We start from the raw sequence: 25,617 nt of genomic DNA, 5'->3' as shown, positions 1-25,617 counted from the left end.
TAATTTAACTTACTATACATGAGAGAGTGTTTTTAATACTCTGTATTCAGTGTAATGTATAATGAATCTATAAAGAATAAACTGTATAATGAGTCATACATTATACATACTATATATACATACATTTTATATTACACATACATATATATGCCATATAAATAGTATCTGCTATACCCACTTTTCAACTATTTAGCTTTCCAATCTCTTTTAAAGGCTACACCATGACTACAAAAATTTTATCAAGAGGAAAAATACCATTTAGCATACCTGTGCGTTTTATTTCAGTGGCAAGTTTCACAGAACTTCTCAAATAATTTTGACAAATTCTATAGTCATTATCAATTTATAATTTGATACATTTGGATAGCCATTTGAAGGAAACTAGTTATCTGAAGGCTTTTAAATAAGGTAAATCATATTTCTAAATGAGGATATACAAATGTTGTCAGTCATATTTATCAAATGAGATTACAGATACAAAAGTAATTAAAAATAAAACCTTTATACATGGATAAGATTACATTTAGATAAATAGCATATAGTTTATTTAATCACAATATTAATTGACATATTTAAAAATATATATGGTTTCATTTGGCTTTCCCTTAAAACTTAAATTTCTAGTTTCTAAACTAATTAGAATTGGCTTATTATGGATCAGGTACCTTATCAGGTAAAGAAGGAAATTACTATGGACAGTCAATGGGTTAAGAGGTCAATATAGAATAGGAAAATCAATTTGCATTGATTAGACAAAAGGTCCATTTTACAGAGCCCAAAAGGATTAGTTTTTAAGTAGACATCTTTGAACTATAAGACATTTTCAACTAAAAGGTGTAAGGAGAACAGCATTCTTAAACACATAAGAATTTTTTTTTTTTAATCACATATAGTAAATGCCACAGTTAAGCTAGCTGATGTTTACTGATGTTATGAACCATGGATTACTATATAATTCATTTAAAAGCTTTATGAAAAGAATGAAAGTGTTTCATTTATCTCTTATGTCAATCTTTGCCTGAATATTCATTTAATAGGAGTTGGGATCTTAAGAACTATAGTAGATTGCAGACATATTTCAGTGTTGACATCAATTAAATATTAAGGTAAAATTTAGAGTCTGATGTGAAAAATCAAAATGATAAATCTTTCCCCAACCTCCCTTGTAAAAACAACCTTAAATTTCACATAGTAAAAGGCAATTAAATCATTTCACTCCTTATATTTTCCACTTAATGGACATTTCAGCTTACTGACAAGAGTTGAGACAATTTTGTGTTTACTAGCATACATAATGAATATCTACCTGAATTATGGTTCTTAGGTTTTACGTGACTGTTGCTTTCTGACTCTAAGGCATTATCTGTAATTCCTGTTGGTTCCTAGTCAGGCCACACCTAGTGAGACCAGAAGTGTATTACACTCTTTAAATCTCTTTGACAGTTGACACTTCACATACCTCACACCACCACAGCATTTCTTACCTTCAATGGCTAGCATTGCCCGCAATTCCCGATTCAGCAGCTCATACCGTCGTTCTAAATCATGCTCTTTTTCCCTAGGCAAGTTGCAAAAGTTCATCAATATGCTAATTACTAAATCATTAAACACTTAAAAGAACCTTTAGGTTACATTGATTTTAGGACTCATAACTGACTTTTCTCTTTAACTTTAAGCTACTCCAAACAAATGATACACAAACCTAAAACCTTCCTTAGGTTGAATATTTACTAGTGCTATCATTTTTCTCCTTCAATTTTGAATTGCACAGAGGTATAGTTTAATCTTCAGATAAGCAGTCTCATTCTTCAACTCTTCTTGTATTAAGTGCCAGGTATAAGGCTATTTTGTAAAATATTTATCATAGTTCACAATAAACACTCTTTTGTGTAGACCACCATGTGAAAAGAATATAAGAAACATGTAAGTACTACCAGTGAAAATTTAATACAGAGACAATTAAAAATCCAGGAATGGTTGAGTTTTGTGCCTCTTCATAACTCTTTTAATCAAGTTCAGGAGTGGCAGAAATGACAAAAATAGAGGTTCTTGCTAAAATAAAACACGTAAGCCTGCTCCTTCCCACACTAGGTGGCATAATATAAGAATATTGCTAGTGAAGAGAAAGAAACACACATTAAGTCCTATAGTGAACTAAATGCTAAAGACCAAGAAGTGCTTACATTTGGTCTAGTCTCCATTTTACTGTACACAAGTGATCTTTTTATGATTTGAGGAATCATCCAAATTTAGGGTAACATCATCTGTGAAATACAAATGTACTTTTGTCCATATTAAGAATTATTTCCATTTTTAACTTAAAATGTGATGTTAAATAAAGTTTAATTTTATTTCTTTTCCCCTCTAACCCTTAATATATATAATCCAAATCTTTTTGTGCACAAGGGTTTTATTTCTTAAATACATAAATTTTTTATATTCCCTGGCTTTCTATATGATAAACATTTTTTTCAGTATATATCACTATTTTAAAAAACTCACTGTTCAGATGAGAAATTATTATATACAATTTTTAATTTTTATTTTTATATAAACTATACTATAATCTCCAAGGAAAGAAAAATATTAAGCCTAATTAAATTGAAACCCCAAAGAAGGCAATGACAAAAAGCCTAAGATTCATTTGTTGTGGGAAAAACAAGCATAAGCATGAGTACTTACAGGAGAGAAAGCTGGTTCATTCTCCTTATTAAGGCATTTTTCTTATTCACCAACATAAACCATTCCTGCATCATAGCTTCTTCTTCTTCTGTGTTCCTTCCTGTAATTCAGCAAATTATTTCTTATTATATGACAGTTTACAAGCCAAGTAGTAGTTTAGCACAAGTGTTTTTTTTTTACATGAAACATTTTAGCTACCCCAATAGTACAAATTAGACTGTTTACAATAACATAATTAAGTCCAGGGCCTGAAAAATTAAATCAACATCTAAAAGTTCATAAGCCAATCTTAAAGCTGGTATTATTCAGCATGTATATTTCAGTCCCCCTGAACATATCTGTAGATCATACTAACATTTAGTACAGTAAAAAAAAAAAAAAAAAAGAAAGAAAGAAAGAAAGAAAGAAGGAAAGAAAGAAAGAGAGAAAAAAAGAAAGAAAAAAGTGTTCCAACTTTTAAATCCTCCCCAGAGGCTGACTTGTTATTATATTTTAGTGAGGAACTCATGCCGCTGACAGACATATGGTCATGATAAACAACAACAACAACAAAAAACAAAAACAAAAAAACCCACCAAACATTAAAAAATCATTAAAGATTTTTGTGAAAGCTTCCACTTGTAACAACTTGTTTTTTTTTCTTATTTTCCTCCCCCAAAGTACACTAAAGATATATATTCATGGATCTTTCTGGAACTCATCATTCCTAATAGGGTAAACACATGCAAATTATTTAAAATATAGTATAAATGACCAGGCTACAAAAAATACTTTTAGCTACCTGTAAAAAGACACATAATAATGAAAATAATAATCAGTAAATCATAAAACATTTCAGCAGAGAAAAGATCTAAAATTTAGATTTACTGATTGCACATTTAAAATTCATTCTTCATCATCTAAACCACTCCCCACCGAAGGCCAGTATATATCAAGGGTTATAATATATAGTATATATTTGGTATTGTTCATGTAGAAGTAGGCCACAATCACATTCAAGAAAAATATTAATCCCCACCTTCTTCCCACTTCTCCATTCAAATTGTACCTGTCAAATTTATAATTTTTTGACTTTCTTTTTTCTGAATTTCACCTATGACTGGTTTATTGTTTTGCTAGCCCAGTATTTAATACTTCAATTCCACTTCTGTATGGATTCATATGGCTAACTTAAATATCTAATAAAAAATAAAATATCTTAGTTTTATTTTCTTTTTAAGCAAGATATTTTCTTTTAACTTTCAAACATACTACCAGCCCATTTAAAAAATTCAGACAATAGATACCTAAGTGAAAAGCCATGTCCTCTTTTCACCAACCCCTCCCTCCCCATTCCCTTCTCCATATCCTTTTTCCAGAAGTAAGTACTTCTACAGTTTAGCCTCTCTCCTTTCAGACCACACAGATTACTATGTGTATCAAATACAAGCATTATGCCTTATTTATAGACACATACAGGTTTCTTGTCTTTAGCATAAGTAAGATCATATTATATATTGCCCTGTGATTTGCTTTTGGTATGCTGTTCAAAGATCTACCTCATTGTTTTTAATATTTGCATAAATTATGGACGTACCATAATTTAACTATTTCTGCATTAACAGAAATCTGAAGAAATTTTTAGAATGGAAACAGAATATAAAGAGCTGATCTGTGTGGAAAAGATCAAACATTTACTTCAGAGCATTCCTATAAAATAGATATCTGTTGTTCATGATTAGGGAGAATAGTGAGGATACGTGCCTTCATTAAATGCTGTTAAAACTTTATGATATGAAGCAGACGTAGGATAGATTTTTTTTGGAGTATGAACAAAAGTCTTTATTGTTTTACAGTATTTTTAATCTCTCTTTTAGGGTAGCTGGTTTTGTATTCACTTTGGACCATGTGATGTCTTGACACTGGTCATGTGATACAGGCTGTGATACAGGCTGCGATACGCACAAAATCCCTGGGTAGCAACAAAAGAAGAAAGAGTAGAAAGAAAAAGCTGAGAAAAAGCTTGCAATTTGGAAAAAGGCCAATTGTACCCTGGTGAAGGCCTTTTTGATCAGTGAAATGACACATGTGTGCAATATTAATAGGTGCAGTTTTTATAATATTTTATTTGCTGATTAAAGACTTAATGCGTATGTTCATAACATAAGTGCCTTCTAAAAATATAGACATATTAAAACTTTGTTTTGAGTTTAACTTAACCTATAATTCAGGCTTTCAGCAATACTAGAAGCAACTAGCCTACTCTTAAATTAGCATCATTTTCTTCAATGGAAGACTGCTTCCTTGAGGAAAAACAATATTGATATGGTACTGTGTTATTTTTAGTTTAACTCATGCCTATGATTTCTAAGTAGGAATAAAAGATACCCCTCCTCTAATTGTTAGGAAATGACTAATAATACAAGAGTCTTGTGTTTCAAAAGGAAATAAGCCTAACAATAACAAATATTTAAAGACACATTACACCCTGCCACATAGATTATATAAATTAACTGAAAAAACATATTTGAGGTTAAATCAATTCTGTATCACTATCTCCTTATCTGAGATAGTATACAATGATGGAAATCTATACTTAGCCTAGTAATAAAAAAATTAAATTTTCTTCTAATACATCATTACACTATTGTTTTTCGGGATTTAAAATTTTTTAAATTTAAAAAGCTTTTAAAAGCCAGTAAGTTGAACCATTACAAATTAATCCTGACTTTAATAACTGGTTAAAGACCCCTTTAGCTTTATAAGTAACAAAAAATATTAAAGCCTGTGATCACAGTGAGCTTTTCTCATTTCTCCTCTAACCATTTGTTATTTAATCCAATACTAGTAATCCAATTTGTCCATCAGACTTTTAAAGGGCAGAATGCAACTTCCTCAGCTTAGACACTTTTCAAAGTACAATATATTTTTCAAATGAATGCTGGATGTTTCATTTTTCCCAACTGTTCCTAGCTCTAATGCATGAGGAAAAAAAGAACAAGATGAACATTGTTCATACTGATTAAGTAAGAGCTCATTAAAGAGCTGTCAGTGCGGTACTTTGAATATGCATGAAGCATATAATCAGATCTAGTACCGTCACTAGAGGAGAATACGGTAAGTACAAAGGATTGATTTAATTACTTAGAGTGGGCTGTGGTGGTAAAGCAGTCTTGTTAGTGCAAAAAGAAAAAGAGGTTGTATTCTGGCACTGTTAGAAAAAAGGCAGTTTTAGCTTCTGCCACAATACATAATCTCAGAATAAAGCACTTTACATTGTAGCTTAAAATGAAGACTGTCATTATTTTATAAAATGGCCATAAATCATTTTATCTTGTTTAACCTCACCTGGTTAACTACTTGTCTTCAAAATTATCTTTAATTTGTAATTACAGCTACATTTTTGTCACCATAGAGTCAATATTGATACTTTAAAAAATCTAATTTTTTTTTTCAGTTTTACGAACTGAAAAATCCAAGACATATACTCCTGAAGATGATTTTGAAATAAAAAGTGACAAAATACTATAGGTCAATATACAATTACTGAAATGTAAAAACATGGCTGGGTTGTTATACTGTATTTTAAAACACAGTGCCTCAGGTAAATATACTACAAATAACATAATCACATTAACATTTTAAAGTATTGACTAATATAATCTCTGGTACTATATTTTTTCTTTTTTTTTTTTCCCTTAAAGACTTCTGTTTTTTATATTGCCTCTAAGAATGTAACATCTTTTCTGACATCACAATCTCTTAAGGTCAGTTTCTTCTTTTAGCCAATTACGACAGCTGGGATACGATTTGTAAAAATTATTAAATGATCAAGAATAATGATAATGACAGAAAGAGTAACTATGTAAATATAATTTCAAATCATTCCCCCATGACATAGTTCACAAACCACTTAAGAGGACACAGCATCATAATATATAGCATTATATGCAGTATAAATACTTAATAAAAGCAGGTTGACTATAGCAACCATTTTTATATTCCATCTCCTCCAAAAAAAAAAAAAAAAGATTTACAGTTAAGATTTAATTTCATTCAAGAATTCATTCATTCATCCAGGAATACGTATGTAGTTTTCATTTATTTTTTTCAGAAGTAGTATTTTCAATGTAAATTTTTAAATGAATAAAAGGAAAGTGATGCCAAAAACCTAAAATTACCAATCATATATTCAAAAACTGTCTACCAATTGATCTTCCCTAATTAATCTTCTACCATAAACTTACCTATTTAGAAAGATATATTTTTAGACAGTGAGTACTTATATAAATGTAAAATAAAGAACAATACAATTTTAGCCAAACAGAAGATGATTTCGGTGCGAAAGAATGAAAATACCAAGATGTAGTGGGCTACTGTTGTACATATAAACAAATTCAAGATTTTCTACCTTGAAAACATTAAATGCTGAAATCTTGCCAAAGCCCCATCAAAGAGATGGCTGACCAGTGATCACACATGGCCCTTAAAGGACACAATGTAACAAAGCCAAACCAAACATAAAAACAAAAAAGTTGCCATTACAAATTGTCCTGATGGTATGATAACACCAATATGATGACCTTTGAAAGACAGACTCTATTACAGTAGAGAGACACATGAAGGTATCCAAGTAGCTGGTACTGCAGAAACATATTTTAATAACAAAGGAAGCGAAATCTGGTAGTTTATTTAATGGACAGAAAAGAGGAATTTACTGTAGTTATGTAGGGCCATGGACACATGAACCCCTAAAGCCAACATTACTGCAAGATTCCAGTGTATCAGTTTTAGAAAATATTTTCAACTTAGGAAATAGCTTTATTATGAAAACAAATTTTACTATATAAGCAAATAGCTGATAAATGTTTCTACCCCAAGAATATCCTCAAACAGTAATCAATACATGAAGAATCTCATAATCTTTATTGATGTTTTTCAGCAGCAGTGGTCTTAAAACTATTTGTTTGGCATGATATATTTGTTATAGTCTTACGAATATAAACTTTGGGGAAAATCCTATCTCCTTTTGTTACAGTAAAATAAAAACTAACATACTCTTTCAAAATAAAAACATCTCTTATCTACTCATTTGGTAAAACAGAGATTCAGGGCAACAACTCTCCACAGATAAATTCTGATAGACTTTTAGCATGTACTTCTTACAGGAAGAGGTACAGACAACTTCACCAAAATTCTTCCTCCATAAACTTGTACCTAAAAAGAAGCTATTTCTAAAGGTTGGAAATTAAGAGCAGTCTTCTTGTACCAACTCCTTAATAGAGTCTGAACAGCCTTTTTTATGCTAAAGGTCATTGCTAGATTTCCCAAAGATAAAGTTAGCACAAACTTAAAACAGCAAAAAAATAAAAATAAATTTAAAAAGCATGGGAGGAATGATAATGGGAAAAATTATAACTGAAAAAACTCTTTACATTACTTACAGTTTAGTATTTTAAGTTACATATGGGATGGGTTTACACTTGCTAACCTTTCAGTGCTAAGAGCATGTGAAGGTATTAATATGATCCACATTTCACTTAATGCATGACTATCTTGACTACCCACAAATAGGCATGTGACTAAAGTTAAAACGCTCAGAACATAACTCTAAAACTGCATTTACTTTTTAAAGGTATATTTAACATATTTTATAAAATAAAATATAGTGAGTCATTTTTATATAGGCATCATTGAACCAGACTACTGTCTACTTAGTGAATCAATTAGGCATCCTGTAATGGGAAAATTTGAATTGTGAGCCATGCTTACAGATGGATAGCTTCCCCTGCCAGTTCTCCCCTCTCCAAGTCCCTTTTGTTTGGACTGCACCTGGTGGACTCCTCTGTACCTCCCTCCTTGTCCTAGGGCCTTCACACAGTCATGTCATGGAAAGGACTTAGAGAGTGGCTCCAGAGGTGACAGAGACATTAATGTTAAAGACAAACATGAAGAGTTGAATAAAAGTAATTCGTGAAAGGTAGGAGTGGACAGAAGCAATACTTCCAGATTAATGTATTTTAAGATGTGATTTTAAATATGCCTGTTTATATAGCTAAATTAAATCTTATAAAAGATATTTCTAACCTTTTATATATTTAAGGAAGTTAAAATTTCTGGGAGGCTCTTATCATTGGGAGAATACAGGTTCATCTTTTTCATTGGGAGAATAGAGGTTCATCTTTTTTTAAATTTTTTAAAAATATTTTCATTTATTTTTGAGAGAGAGAAACAACGTGAGCAGGAGAGGGGAGAGAGAGGGGGAGACACAGAATCCCAAGCAGGTTCCAGGCTCTGAGCTGTCAGCACAGAACCCAATGTGGGGCTCAAACTCACGAACTGCGAGATCATACCTGAGCCAAAGTCGGACACCCAATTGACTGAGCCACCCAGGCGCCCCTCATCTTTTTTTTTTTTTTAATGTATTTTTAATACATTTGGATGTATTTAAAAAAAAATTTTTTTAATGTTTATTTATTTTTGAGAGAGTCAGAGACAGAATGCGAGTGGGTTGGGGCAGAGAGAGAGGGAGGCACAGAATCCGAAGCAGGCTCCAGGCTCCGAGCTGCCAGCACAGAGCCTGACGCGGGGCTCGAACCCACGAACTGCGAGATCACGACCTGAGCTGAAGTTGGACGCTCAACCGACTGAGCCACCCAGGAGCCCCTGGACATATTTTTTTTTTAAAGGGCAGTCTCAGAACCCAATCTATAACTTAAGTATTTTATGGAAATATTCATAAATATATGGAAATGACTAACAAACCTTAGAATAAAGACCTCTTTAAATTAAGTACCACCCTTATGAATGTTTACTTGTATTGATTCTGAGGAACTTTTGTGGATAAGACTATAAATTCTGATAAGGCCAAGCATAATGTATAATTGTACTATCTATAGTTTCTGTCGCTAATTAGGGCCATCATTTGAATATGATGCAAATAAGATGAACACTGGATCTGCATCCAAAATGGCTTTTTTTCCAGTTTGGCTAAAAAAAAAAAAAAATTGACTGAGCTCCTTGATCTTAGACTAATGAACCTCTCTTAGTTTCCCTTTTTTTTTTTTTTTTTTTTAGAGAGAGAGAGAGAGAGAGCATAAGCAGGTGAGTGGGGCAGAAGGTGGGGGGTGGGGCAGCAGAGAATCTTAACTAGGTTCCATGCTCAGTATACAGCCCAATGCAGGGCTCCATCCCACAAGCCTGGGATCATGACCTGAACCAAAGTCCAGAGTTAGAAGCTTACACAACTGAGCCACCCAGGTGCCCCTTAGTCTTCACTTCCATCAGGGTAATCAAATTACTTATCTCATGTGGTTGTTAGAGGCATTAAATGAAAAAATCTATGTAAAGTCCTTAGCACAGTACCCAAGACTAAAAATGGTAGCTAGATGATAATGAAGAGGGTGATGGCATGTGCCAATGTGGCATGTGCAGCACTGTGCCAGGAAATGTAGATACAGAGATGACCAAGATGTGGTCCCTCTCCTCAAAAGGCTCATAGTCTAATGCTGAGAGACACATAATCAGGAATAATTACAGTGAGGGTAAATTTCTAAACAACTCCACACTCACAAATTATATTTTACTAAAATTTTTTTTTAACCTTTATTTATTTTTTTGAGACAGAGAGAGATACAGCATGAACGGGGGAGGGTCAGAGAGAGAGGGAGACACAGAATCCAAAACAGGCTCCAGGCTCTGAGCTGTCGGCGCAGAGCCCTACGCGGGGCTCGAACTCACGGACTGTGAGATCATGACCTGAGCCGAAGTCGGATGCTCAACCGATTGAGCCACCCAGGCGCCCCAACACAAATTATATTTTAAATCTTTGGTAGTCATAACAAATTTTACAGTTAGTATAGTTAGTATGTCTTTGGTATTAAGCAGGATAGGTAAAAAAATGTGGGTGAATCAGTACAAACTCATTTCTCCAGCTGGAACAACAAAGTGGATGCCCTACTGGGTCATCAGTGTCATTACTGCATACAAAGGACAACCATAACAAGGACATAAAAATGTGGCTGTGCTCCAGGTAACAAGAGTCTAGTTATCTCCAGGGTGTTAGAGATTTAAGAACAAAGGAGATCATGGAATACTTCTTAATATAAAAGACTAAAGAAGGTAAATTTTAAGATAGAAAATTATGAACTACTAGAACACATTTAAAAGTTTACTAGTTATTAAAACAAAGAAAAAAATGAAAATGACAATTTGAAGTAAAAGTGGATATAATTTAAAACAAAGTCCTCAACAAGAAAAACTAAATATTTATAACATAAAAACCTTCACTGAGGATGTAAGTTTTCATCATTTTTTACATGAAGAGATTTTGATATTAAAAGCAGAGCATCTTTAAAATCAGCTTATGGAATTGGCAATGCAGATGAAATAGGTGATTTACTAAATGCCAGGTGAGAATGAGATTAGATTCTGTTGAGAATGTGGGAAATTAAATATGTATCATTTTTAAAATATAGAAGGACAAACCACGTAGATATTCTCCAAATAGGCTCCTTTTAATAAAGAGTTTCTCCAAAGATGTATTATGCAGTCAGTCAGCTACTCTTTTGGGTAACCCCCTCCTGTGTTCCTTAAAGTGTTTAAACGTCCTTAAAAATCATACCCATGGTGTCTTCAGTGCCTCCAGTTTCCAGTAAGGGATGATCGGACCCCCAACCCCCAATGCACTGTCTGGACAGTAACTTCCTCTTCTACTCTATACCTTCTTTAATCATGCTTGGGTTCAGATAACCAAGTAACACTGGGATATATCCTTCCTTATGTACCTTCTTAAATATCTTTATTCAGTGAGGGAGAGCAGAAGGGAATTTAACCTATCCCTCTCTAGCCTATGGCCACATTCAGTCATAGAACACAGAAGCCTAATCAAAATGAGACACTGCAGAACCATCTCCAGCAGCACTCAAAAATTACATAACACTTTGAGCCAAATGTAATCAATGCTGTTTTTCAAGACCAGGCCAGGTGACTAGTGTGGATTTCAGCAATATACCAACTTATCCAATGCCCCTTAATATTCTCAGTGGAGCCCTTCTCTTCATCAGGCTATACAAGAGGCATTCACAATGGACTTGTATCCACAGTGCTGTTTCCTGAAGCCCTGAGAATAACAATGTCTCGCAGAAACTACTCTATGTAATATATCTCCCTTATCAGATCGGTGACAACCAGTAACTTTCTCGTGGGCTGGGAATAATAATGATAATTATGATGATGATGATAGCATCAAATATTTAATGAGGTTATATAACTTAGTGCTAGCTAGTGGTAGAACTAGGCCTCAAATCCAGGCAGTCTATCTTGTCAACCACCACTCTTAGCCACCCCACCTGACACACACAGGTAACCAATCTTACCAGAACAGGCCCTTCATTTAGAATTCAGGCCAACCTTGACAAAGCTTTTTCTCAATGATTCTGATAAGCAAAATGGCATAAACAAAACAAAGCAAAAAGCAAACCTTCAAATCTCTGATAAAAATAAAATCCATTCTGTTCACTTAGTACATCCATTTGTAGTGGGGATTTTGTTTGCTCTTCCAATATAGGCCATTAGAACTTAACAATGATCTCAGAGCAGTACATCAAGGGATGTCAAGGGGAAATCAGCCTTTCTTCCTATGCAGATATATCCTTGTGATCCTTGAATTATAGGTTGGTGTATACTGTCTTCTAGAAACATGATTCCAGGGAAAGACCTGTCCACTTCTTGGCTAACTATAAGCTATTCTGATTCTATTTGAGCATTTGAGGTATCCTTCAATGAAAATGGCCAAACAAGAATACTCTGCCTAGCACTGGATTATCAGGGAGTATTCAAATTTCAGCTCTGCTCTTGAAGAGCTATGAGAACTTGGATAAATTACTTAATCTCCCCATGCCTCAGTTTCCTCATTTGTAAAATAGAAATAATAGTACTACTTCAGGGGGGGTTCTGTGAAGATAAGTGAATTAACATATGTAATACACTCAGAATAGTGCCTGGTGTATAATGTTATTTAATCAATGTAATGGTGGTTGCTATTGTTATATGGCTATTGCTGTATACTCTCTCTCTCTCTCTCTCTCTCTCTCTCTCTCTCTCTTTCTCACTCTCTCTCTACACACACACATAAAGGAGCCACATTCTTTGTTCAAGCTTTAGAGTCCTCTCTGACTCTCTGAGTCCTAGGGTTATTGATGGAGCAAGGAATGGTGATTTCTCCTTGACAGAGTCTCACAGTTTTCCTGACTGCCTATGCAAACATCAGAAAGGCCTACCCACAGAAGTAAACACATTGGGAAATTTGGTGCAAATCTTAAGATGTTAGCTACATTGAGCAAGAAATTTCTATATTTACATATCCATTTTACTGGACTAGTCAACCACATGCATCCTACCATCATTTTAACCTTTTCATTTGCCTCAAGTATGGAAGCCCATCAACTGCCTATTACCCATTTTCCTTTTCTTACAGGATCAACTCAAATGCAAACCCTCTATGAGAGATGTTCCCTTTTCCAAGGTTTTACATATTCCGTTAAATCTATTTCAAAGATTCTCTTACTAATAGCAGTATCTTCAGTCAGAAATTCAAAGAAAATAAAAATCTAATGTGTAACTCCCAGACTCTCTAGAATTCCCAAAGATGAAGTTATTTTCAGACTTTTCATCAACTTAATCCCCAGGATATGTTCAAGTCCCCTCTTTATCATGATAGAAATATTTAGATACTTCTTAGAATGAAGAGCATCATGCTACCCCAAAAGTCCCTTTCAGATTCTTACATAAATATTACAGGCCAATCTCCAGCAGTTAGCTATATGTCCTTCTGTTGTGTTATATATCCTCTCCCTTTCTCTCCAAAGATACAACTTACTTATAAAGGGTCAGAGCAATCACATCTAACACACTTAATCTACATTCTCACCCAAAGTCATAAGAACTCCAAGTCTGTTTGGTCCTCACAATGTTTCTGTTGGTATTATTGGAATAAATAAATTTTATTTTATAAATAACAGAATAAATAAATATTAATATTTCAGAATTTAGCAAAATAGCTACCTAGTCAACATTGACAATTTTACAATGTTCAGCATAATTTTACTAATCTTTTAATTAGATTCAAAATAAGGACTTGAATTAAAACAAGTGGTATTAAAAGTTTAAAATTTTACCTCCAATTTTATTCTAATAAGAAATTAAAACATTTATGGCTAATAATTTATTTCTGTGGGCAGTTATTTACATGCAATATATAACTATTGCTAGTTTTTAAAGCATTGAAATGCATAATAAACTCACTTTGAAATTTAAAAAATTATTTTTAAACTTTTCCTTATGGAGGTAGATCCTTCAAAAGCACAACAGATAGAGCTATGATCAAGTCCATCAAATCTCAGATTAGAAGTGTCTATTTAGGGAGAATATGCTGGTGGGGAGGAAATGTTGGTGTTTTACACAATTCCTAGCTTTGGCCACCAAGTGGTGCTATTAATTCAGAGTGAACTGGTATTGGGGGAGTGGGGTTGGGTGGCTTTTGGGGTGGGTAAAATATATAAACAGTCAATAAATGCAGAAAGCACTCACAAGTTGGATGTTCATAACTGGTTGTACTGTGAATTTACATATCATCTCCCACTCAATGTCACCAGTATAAAAACAGAAGAGAAAACTAATTCACATACTCTTATTTTGGTAATAAAGTCCACTATACTCCCTCAGAAAAATAACTATTTATATATACATATTTGTACCAAACTTTATTCTTTCAGACTATGCAACTATGAAAATAATCACACAATTTTGATTAACCTTCCTCCCTCCACAACATTCATCCAAATTACCCAATCAACACACACACACACACACACACACACACACACACACACACACACACCTTTACATAAAACTAATCAGCAATAAACATTACAAATCAATAAGAGTAAGCATTTAAAAAATCTAACTTAATTTTATCGATTTATTTATTTTTTAGTGTTTATTTTTGAGAGAGAGAGAGAGAGAGAAAGAATGCACAAAAGTGGGGGAGGGGCAAAGAGAAAAAAAATCCGAGTTTAAAAAAAGGTACCAGCTTGACGTTTTTCCTTAACTTATATTGTAAACTTCTCCTGAAGAAACAGCTCCTCTGAGTGGATAATGCCTCTCACATTTCAGCTTAGAAATGATATGTGGGGACAGGGAAACAGATGGCAATGATTATATATGTTTAGTTTTCTTATGCAGTGCACCTATAGCCTATGCAAAAGTGTTAAAAACCTACTTAGTAACTGAAGGAAAGATGTAATAATTTACAATCCACTAGATAGCTGGTAATTTCTGTACAACGGAACAAACAATGATTTGAAAGCAGAACTTCGTAAGTCTGAATAACAATAAAAACAAAGTTCACGGCTATTCAGTTGGAAAGTTCTAACCCAAAGATAAAGGGTAAGCAAATATCCAGTTGTCTCTGTACATTAACATCTGTATTTTTAAGAAAAATATTTCCATTTGGGGAAACTTGGAGAAAGGTGTTGGAGCAGAGCTCACATCCTTTCACAAACTACCTTGATTTTGACTCTGGACTGAGGAGGCAATTCACACATGCTTAGCCATCTCTGATGTCATTCTTTATCAGATCAAATTGTGAAATCTTGGTTAAGCTTCTTAGGAATAGTGTCAGGATGAAACAGAAGCGGAGACAATGCATTTGCAAAGTTGGTTCCTACATGGATGTACTAAAATAAAATTTTCAAAATACAATGCTTGTTTATTTTTAAAAAAATTTTTTAAATTTATTTATTTTGAGAGAGAGAGAGAGCAGAGAGCAGGAGTAGGGAGGAACAGAGACAGGGACAGAGAATCCCAAGCAGGCTCCACAATGCCAGCACAGAGCCCAATGTGGGGCTCAATCTCAAGAAATGTGAAATCATGACCTGAGCCGAAACCAAGAGTCAGACGCTTAACTGACTGAGCCACCCAGGTGCCCCAATTCTTGTTTACTTCTATATGTGCCTCATGAAACTCATATAATTAGTATATCAATTCACTGAAGTGTATATAGATTGAGGAACTAGCAAATTCCTAAGGTTTTCTCCTAGATATTTATTTAGTTTTGTAAACGTTCACACAGTTATGAGTGTTTTTTTTTTTTAATTAGCCAAGAGTTAAACAAACAAACAAACAAAAAAGTGACACCAGCATCTTTCCAGTCTTATGTCAAATTGCCAAATCAGTTCTTCAGGCATTTTGGGGGGGTGGGGTGGGAGAGAGGGACACAGAGAGTGTGTGTATGCATTGCGGGAAGAGAAGAGTTGTGATAGAATGGGAGATAGGCATATTACTTAGAAGCTAAGAAGAACTTTAAAGTAAAGGTAGAAACAATAATCGATAAAGAAACCACTACTGTACCTGATGGCAGCAGCTACTTTTATATTGAGTACTAACCCCTGCCCAACTTTGTGCCAAGGACTCTTATTTTTGTTAAATTTTATCTATATCTGTATCAATATATGTTATACTCTCAATAACCTTCTGAAATAGGTTTTATCGGCTTTTTTTTTTTTTAATTAATGGCTGAGGAAATAAACAGGAGCTCAGAGAGGTTAACTAACTTGTTTAAGACCACCCAGATTCTAGCTGGTATCTTGTTGGTTTTCAAAGTCTATGCTGTGACATCTTTATGCTGTGCTACTTAGCATTTGTAGCACTGTGGACTCAGCCCCATGTTTCTTAAAATGTGGTCTGTGGATCACCTGTATTAGAACTGCCTAGAATATGGGCCTCACCTCTGATCCACTGAATCAGAATCTTTTAGGTAGGTCCTGGGAATCTGTATTTTTAACAAACTCCTCAGGTGGTTTTTTAATGTAGATAAAAGTTTGAGAACCACTGTCTTAGCCCTTTTACAAATAAGTCACCGAGATCTTTTTTTTTAAAGAAAGGGTGATATTTCATGTATAAGATGTTATTTTAGCATTGGCATGACATTACACAAATTTAATTTCACATTCAGAAGAAAAACATGTTGCTGCCAAATCAGTTCAAATGCCTAAATTTTGTTTCATAGATAGTTGCTGAGAAAAACACATTTTCCTGGAATTTCTACTTTTTTAAGTGTTAAAAAATTTTATTACAGTCTAGAATAAGGATGTACCTCACTTTAGGCAATAGACATGTTCCAAATTAAAAATTATGGTGATGTGATAATACTTTAGGTTCAAAATTATATTTTATATTTCCAATTCAAATTCTTAGTAGTGGAAAATACTTTCTAAATATCACTGGTAGAAATTATATACATTTGTTCTGGATAAATGAACAAACATGAATCAGCAAATGAAAAAGTCACCTTAAGACTATATACTAAAAGGCTGGGACATACAGTGAGTGCCAAGGAGAAAAAAAACAAATGTTAGAAATGAGAACCTTAGGAGGTTCTCTATATTCTGCATCAGAGATTCCTTTCTAGAAATCCCATGATCCAATATCTACTGCAAGAACTAGAATGATTCAACAACAGTTGAGTGCTACTACACTTTGATATAATTTATAGATGTTCCTTCTTTAAATAATCCAAATACTGAAATGCAGACAGAAACAAGACATTGAAGATGTTTGAATTAGCTGAACAAATTGTGAGAGTAAAGAAATTCTGAAAGTATGGCAGTAGGTTTAATTTTTTTTGTAACTACAGAAGGAAAAAACTAAAGACAGGAAATAATTTAGGAATATTACCAACTTTTAAAATTGAAGACATAAAAAAGTAAACAGCAAAAATACTGTAAGCACCTTAAAATGTAAACTTCCTTTTATTTATTTACTTTTCTTAAGATTTTTTTTTAAAATAATTTCTGCACCCAACATGGGGCTCAAACTTACAACCCTAGACCAAAAGTCAGAGCATAGAGCTCGACTGAGCCAGCCAGTCACCCCTGTAAACTTTCCTTTTAAAACAAAGTTTACTATTTCCTTTATATTGTATTTCTATTCATAATTAATTATTTTCAATAATCAAAGGACTATTCTAGTATCGATGTAATATATAATAAATAAAATGTATATATATGCAAAGAGAACAATATTAATTTATTATAAATATTTTATTTCATGCTTGATGGTGATAGGTAACCTTCCTAACATTCTAGTGTTTTTCATCCTTTGGTATTTTTTTATTTCAAAGGTGACTTTGATAAGTTTAAGTATTAAAGAGATTATATAAATAATATTAGCTGACATTTATTGAACACTGTATGTGCACCAGACATTATGCAAATGCTTGATATAAGGTATCTAATTTAATTCTCACAATTCTCTTAGCTGCCACATCATATCAACTTTGACCTAGTGTGACCAAATTTAAAGTCATTATATTCGCTAACCAGGGTTTAGTTTCTACACTCAAAGTATAGGCACAACAGGACCCAAAAATATTTGTTGAAGGAAAATCACCAGACATAAAAGAATAAATGAATTTCCTCCTTTATGGGAATTAACGTTAAGTTCATTCCCCTACTTTTTTTAAAGCCATATTGTCCTCATTCTGTTAAAGTGGAAACTGAGGTTGAAAACTATGAAAAGCTAAGCTAGTAATCAGGAATGAATATAGCAAGCACTAGAATGGGATCATTCTCCCAGCCAGGGTCCCAACTCACCGCTGAGCCCCATGTTTCCAGATGAAAGTATACTAAGGATTTTAAGCATGGAAGAAAAGCCTCCCTTACAATTATGCTAACAGCAATGGAAGACAGAGGGCTTCAGTATGTAATGGATAAGAACATGAGAGAGAAGGTTCACATGGAGACCTTGGGTGAGCTGCACCTTGACTCACTGTTCTACTTGGCTATGATTCTGCTAACCAAAGATGTGACAGAATCAATTGTTTGACATGTTTTCTCATGCTCTTAATTTTTCTGAATATCGGATTTGAATATAATTGCATGTGGTTATGTCACTTTTCGCAACTAGAAAATGATTTTATATTTTTTTGCGTTCTTGGAGTTTGGGGACATAAAGTTAAAATTTTGACACAGCTAAAAACACAGAGACACACAAAAGACACCTGTAACACCACATTTACCAAAAGTATATTACCATTTTAATTCCAAAAAGGAATGATTTCTACCAACTCTTAGAGTCTATCAAAGGATGTAGCTCAACGCCTCTGGAAACTATACTGAAAACTCACTTTGTAGAAAAATTTCAGACATAAAATGTTAATTTTTTTACTGGCTCCTTTATTATGACACCGAGTCAATGCCTTATGAATCATCAGAAGTAATTATTTTAGTGGGGAATTATAGGCTAAGTCTATACTATTTCAGAACCTTAGATATCATTCAATTTACTTTATAGGACCAGATTCTCTTATTTTGTTCCTATTTATGAAAAGTTCCTTCGCAGATATAATATGATATCATACTTTGTCCATTTTATATTTTGTGTCTATGGAGATCAAATGGAAACATTCTATTTTAATAACCTAAAACTTCATTTTCTGTTTTACCGCGGTATGTCATATGATGTTAGAAAAAAATGTCATTAATGAGAAGAAATCTACAGTTCTTAAATTTTTTTCAGTTTTGTAACTAACATGCCAAAATAGATATCTCACAGTTTAATGTATATTTTTCCTTGACATGGCCTCTTTTCTCATTGTAATTTGTATGCAAGTAGACATATTCATGTCTATTTAAAAAGAACCTATACAAAATGGAGATATTTTATTACATGAATACTAATTTCCATCCATACTTGTAAGAAGCATAGAAATATCATACTAATGATAGAGAATATAGAATAACCAGATGTAAAACACCCCCGTTGTTCTAGTTAGAAGATAGTTTCTACTTTTTGCTGACTTTATTAACTATAGTTGTCCATGTTATTCTTATTAAGGTAGGGTATCCCCACTTCTCTGTTAGAAGTGTGAATAAATCACAGTATCTTAAGAGGCAAGATCTTAAGCCACATGCTCAAAGCTGAATGTATGAAAATACAATTTTTCAGGATAAGAGAAAATTTAAAGAATAGTATATAGAAATATCAGAAATGTATGTATTAAGTATGAAAAAATTGCCAAAAATTTTCTCCACACAAAACCTGAAAAGTGTTGCTGTATCAAACTTCCTTTCCTGGTTATTTATTTACTAAGTTCAGATACCTTCATATATAAAAATGTGTCCAGTTTTGGTTTTAATTTTCCCCTTACAGATATGGGTATGGTGAGAGATGCAGCTGACTACTCCTAATCTCCTAAGTGTACAGTGATTGCTAGAGAAAAGAGATAGAGCTAGTGAAAAATATGTTTCTTACAAATATATAATTTAAATCTCATAATTTTTTTTTATCAAAGAACCTATTTTTACAGTACTTACTCAGGCTGTTATCTATACCCTAAACCATAAAAAGTATATAACCTGCCATTTTCTAAATCATGGATTCAAATAGTTTATAGAGACTCTGTTTTAATGTTAATGAATTTATAGACACAAATAGCTAGCATCAAGGCTACAGTGAAAAGCAGAACACTTCAAGCATTCAATATAGTGAAAGGGGCAGATTAGAGATCAATAACAAAATCACCTGGTAAAAAAGGAAAAAGGTGTTGCATTAAAAGGCTTTTTGCTTTACATGTGAAACAATACTGAGAAACCTGTATTTTAGCACTTGTACTCAACAGGCACTCCAACTATGCCACGATGAGAACAGAATCCCATCCTTTCTAATAATCTTGTGACAAAAGCTAAAAGACATCATCCTATTAACTAGTGATCTCAACTGCTAATGCGGAGTACTTCCTGGTGCCTTTTATGTAGAATGCTGCTATTAAAAAACCACTAAACATTCACTGTGAACAACACAGAATCATTCATCTTTTATCAGCATCTCTTGTTAGAAGAGTATGAGTGGGGCTGAAGGTGTCATTGATATTATGGAGTGGAAATTAATCAGAAATTTTTCTCATATTTTCCTCATCTCACTAATTTACTTTTGTACAAATTTCCTCCTGTTAAAAAGTTCATACCCAACCCCCTGTTGTACTCTTTTAAGTTGAGAATATTCAACGAGTGCGTCCACTGAAAAGCACCAGGTCCTAACACAAAAAGCATTCGAAATTCTCATTTAGTTGTCTTTATTTTGCTAGCGCCATGTGGTCCTTGAAGATGTAGAAAACACGGGAAGCCGAGTAAAGATCAGAGCAAGCTCATTAGCATTCTGACAAAATTGGAGTGGTGGAGATGTATAGTTTGCCTAGTTTGTCGTTTTGAAAGCTACCGGTGGTAAGCTTTCTATTTCATTGTGCTTTTGTCTTTTGGGGGGGTTTCAAAGCAGCAGGGTATTTGTTAGCCCTAGGTTTGCACAATGCATTGTGGGAACCTTTCCTGCACATTCAGCCCTATATAGTATCATTCCAGTTTGAGTCAAAAAGTTTTTTTTCACCATTTATAAGAAAGGACATGTGTGTGAATCTTAGTGCACACCCTCAATACATTTATCAATGCTTTACTTTTCTCTTTTGCCTGAATCATAAAGTCCAAAAGGAGTCAGAAACAGAACCTAAATGACATAATTTTCAATCTTTTAAAAGTGTTGCCATTTATTTCAGAACACAACACTAAAACATTTGTTTTCTGTTCTTTGTCATGAACAACTAACAAGTAACATGATGGGCTGATTCAGTTAGTTAAAATTCAAAAGCTTACTGCGCACTATAATAGAACTCAATTCTTTTCTGAAAATAGTATAGAGAGAAAAAAATAGTTTGTGCTTTAGAATTATGTAAATAAAGAATACCTCTTAGAAGACTTAAACAACTATTACCCTAGTCATTTGATTTTCTTCATCGTCATCTTCTTTTTCTTTTCTTTTTTTTTTTTTAATACATAAAGCTCACTTTGAAGAGCTAAATGGGCTACATTAATGCTACTATTCAACATGAATGTTTCCAAGTTGCAATGAAATGGATAAAGGTCTTTGGGGATGAATTTATCTGCTAAATCCTTGTGGTTGCCCTCCTATCTTGGATGATGACCCAAAAGAATGTCAACAGCTCATTTCCCAGAGAGCTGGAAGGAGTCCCTATGCAAGTCATAATCTGCACATTCTCAAAGAACCATTTCAAACATTATATTTCACAAGCAGTTTTAAGTGATTTCCCTCTCATCTCTAGTATCCTAACAGTACTTTGGACATCAGTGCCTCTGAAATGAGGGCTAAACAAAGTTTACACATGAATGCTATATATGGCACATAAAATTTAAATTCATTTTCAATACACATTTTAAAAACACAGTCATCTTGTTAGATTAATATATTTATGGCATTAAGTGAGATAAATGTCTAACAATTACTATTTTTTTTCTATTGTGAAAAGAAGTGTTTTTTTATTACTGGTCATTATTTTACTTAGAATCAAACCTTATTTATGGGAAGCATTTACAGTTTTCCTTAATTTGTAATTATGAAAAGCCCAGAAGAAGCTAAAGAGTAGTAGTAAGTGAAATATGGTACATGAATAATCTGGTAGTTTTATCAGTAAGAGAATGGATCATTTCTATATGAAGCCTTTGATATAACGGCATTTGGTTCTATCACCCTTTATTTCCTTTGTACATTAAGAAGCCACTAGACTAAGTAGTATTACATTCTGGGAGGGATAGTTTTTACGTATTAACTATTCATATTATAGAACATGCAATTAAAACAATGCAACTTTTCTTTATTTCTAATTTAACTTCTAATTTTCACCCCTTAAGGCTTTTCTTAGGCCTTCTTTTACAGTTTGAAAGCTCATTCTTAAAACAAACAAACAAACAAACAAACAACAAAACCCAGAAGAAACTGCCATGTATAATTATGTGATTATGGTGCAAGCCTATTTATATCTTGTTAAAACATGAAATCTGACTTAAAGCTTAATATTTTAATGTATCCCAACACTGAGCTGTTCTACTGCTAGCTTTAAAGCTTAAAAAAAAAAAAGGATGTTACTACAGTAATAATGACTGAATTAGTTCTATACTTTGCAATATGAGTATAGCTGCAAAATTATTTATCTACTTCACTGCATTCTCCTACCAAAGTTTCTTGAATAAAATCGTTTGGACTAGCTATATCAAATTAGAGAGCAGTCAGGAGTATCTAAGTCCAGCTTTAAAACAAATATCTTAACAATTACTTAGCCATATGGAAAATAGGGTATGTCTCTCCTGAAGCCATTTAAAAAATATATTTTCTATCTTGAATTTAGACTTCATTAGAAACCATTTCTGACTTGTAATGCTTAGATAGCTGAAATATCACTCTTTCAAAGACTCATGAAAAGACAGGTGAAAAAGCACGACTTTTTAAAGCTGCCAATTAACAATTTTATAATTTTTAAAGCCCATTACATTTGCAGTCATAACATTTTTGAAATCCAGAAAACAAAGTATAATTAAAGCATTTTGAATCAACAAAAGCAGCTGTATGGTTAGACACAGATACACACACACTAACATAGCTTTTTTTTTTTTTTTTTTTTTTTTTTTTTTTACATTATACCAAATTTGAAGCTTCTCCACAACTGTTCACTTTGTACTGTTGGGTTCCTATGACTTAGAGGCCAGATGCTTTTCACAAATGACCAACAATTGTAGTTAGAATAAATTAATGATTGATTTTTTTAAAGCTTTGATGGAATTAAGCATACTTCTTTTCTCAATGTGCCTATGTGAATGTTTGCCTGTTAAACTTTTTTTTTTTTTTTTTTTTTTGACAAGTGAGGCCACCCGGCAGAAAACAACTGATGCAAAACCCAGGAATAATCCCTCTGTTTAGTTCAACACTATGGTTAGCCTTAACACTGCCTCTATTATCCAATGGATTTAGAGAAACTTTCATTTATTTGTTGGCCTCAGTTTTCAATTCTGTTGCCCTCTTTAAGGAAACCTAGACTTACTCCTATGTAAGTCCATTTGCATACTAGTACAATGAAATATCTTAGAATTTTTATTACCCTATTAAGCTAAATAGGGGCTGTGGTACATATGTAACTTGAAAAATACATGAAAAGAATCAAAATATAGACTAATAATCTTACTAAAGATTTTAAAGCACACTGCAATAAACCTATAGTGCTCATGGTACAAGACTAATGCAATTACTTCCAACAATATTTTAACAATATACAGCCTTCTATTTTTAAAAAACCCAAAACCACTGGAACCTGAGAAATGCATTTGATTATCACAAAATCAGTGCCAATTTACTGCATTAAAATGTGTTATTTTCCTATAGGAATCTTTTAAAATATGTATTTTTATTATAGATAATATTTTACATTCTCTAATGTTCAGAGTCTAAGCTACAAAAGGTTTACTCTACATGAGATAAGTGAAGTAGAATATGGCTTTTTAGTTTATTTAGGGGATTCAAATTAGGGATTCATTTAGCTGTGTATACATGATAGCAAATAATGCAGTGTAATTTTTATAATACATTTAAAAAATCTGCATTGTTTTTCTTAAAACATTTGGTTATTGAATCTTACAAAAAAAATGAACTGTATAACAAACACCATGGGACTGGGAGTCGGAAAATAACACCTCTGTGCCAGTCAGTCTCTTACTCTACCTCCATGTTTTCATCAGTTAAAGAAAATGGATGTTCTCTAAGACTGTTCACATTTTAAAACCTTTATAACTATGTTATATAATTTATACAAAACAAACTGCTATAATACTGTAAGTTCATATTAGATATTTGTTCAAAAGTTGATTCTTAGAGCCTTTATTCCACAAATGCTTCTGAAAGTGAATAGTACAAACTGCACTAGGTATGCACAGATTGCATAAGACTAACGTTCAGTAATAGAACTTTAAAATAAAGTTTTCACTAGCAAAAAAATGAATCATATAAGGCTTACTAAGGAAATCTTAAAATTCTTTGGAAAATTCTTTCTTACCTGTTTTCCCTAGTTAATGCAATCAACACTGATACCCAGCGAAACACATTACCCAGAATGATGTGCTATTTACACCTTAACTTTAAGAGGGCAGAATTAGCAATACCACCCACTCCCAACTTCTTCCTTTCTTCTCCCTCAGCTTTTCCTTAAAACAATGACATTAGTTTCTGGAAATATTTAGCTAAAGAAGTTTCACATAAACTCACACAGCCAGATGTTCATATAGGACTTTTAAACTTTATCAAGGAAGTAAAATGGAATGAGGATGACATTCCACTATCCAGAAGGGAAATAGAGGTCTCCAACTCAAAACACAATTGGGTTTTACTGTATATAGTATTCTCTTTGAAATAAAAATAAACATCGTTTTAGGGCCCTAGCTAGTAATGTAAATTTCTTCTATAAAATTGATTTCCCTATTGGACTAAGCACATCAATACAAAAACAAATGAACTACCAAAGTGCTCTAATTAACAATTTTGCAAGTGAATACAGACATTAGCGCAACACTGCTGCCATTAAAGTCTATTCCAAGGCATATCTGTTTCTGTTAACATTTCAATAGACCAATTAAATGACCTTTCCCCCTTCAAACTCAATTAAGCTATTTGAACTTCAAATGCCACCTTACCATGTATTTATACAAAATTTACACAGAGGAAATTAATTTTTTAGTTTTAATGGGTTTAACAAGTCAATACTATTTTAAAATTAGCTCTCATAGAATGTCATATAATGTAAATATAGAATATTATCTGAATATGCAGTTGTCTAAACCAAATCAATCTTTCCAGTCTAATCTTACATATTTTATATTTGGTCTATTAACAATTTTATAATCCAGTTATAATTCCTAAAACTTTAAATATAAAAATAACATTTATTGTTTTTGGCAAACTGAAAACTAAAAAGCAGAAAGCAAACTAAGAAAAATTACTCTTCGAGTATAAAAGAAGAAATCTTTTTCTCCTTACAAATTAACAAAGAAAATGAAAGCAGTGATTTAT

At 32.9% G+C, this 25,617-nt stretch overlaps 1 protein-coding gene across 10 annotated transcripts in view; it reads right to left on the bottom strand.

Annotated features, from left to right (window-relative positions):
• The window catches only part of EHBP1 (EH domain binding protein 1), a 366,236-nt gene that overhangs the window by 6,255 nt on the left and 334,364 nt on the right, over positions 1-25,617 (bottom strand). For all 10 annotated transcript variants that reach the window (XM_019433536.2, XM_019433609.2, XM_019433691.2 and 7 more), the window contains 2 exons: positions 2,683-2,782; positions 1,485-1,558 (listed from right to left, as the gene is read on the bottom strand). In XM_019433536.2, the coding sequence (XP_019289081.1) occupies positions 1,485-1,558; positions 2,683-2,782 (174 nt within the window). The remainder of the gene's footprint in view (positions 1-1,484; positions 1,559-2,682; positions 2,783-25,617) is intronic.

The sequence above is a fragment of the Panthera pardus genome, unplaced genomic scaffold (assembly GCF_024362965.1).
Source record: "Panthera pardus isolate Hobbes unplaced genomic scaffold, ASM2436296v1 HiC_scaffold_25, whole genome shotgun sequence".
Lineage (NCBI taxonomy): Eukaryota > Metazoa > Chordata > Mammalia > Carnivora > Felidae > Panthera > Panthera pardus.
Note: the sequence above shows the minus strand (reverse complement) of the source record. Positions and strands in the feature narration are given on the sequence as shown.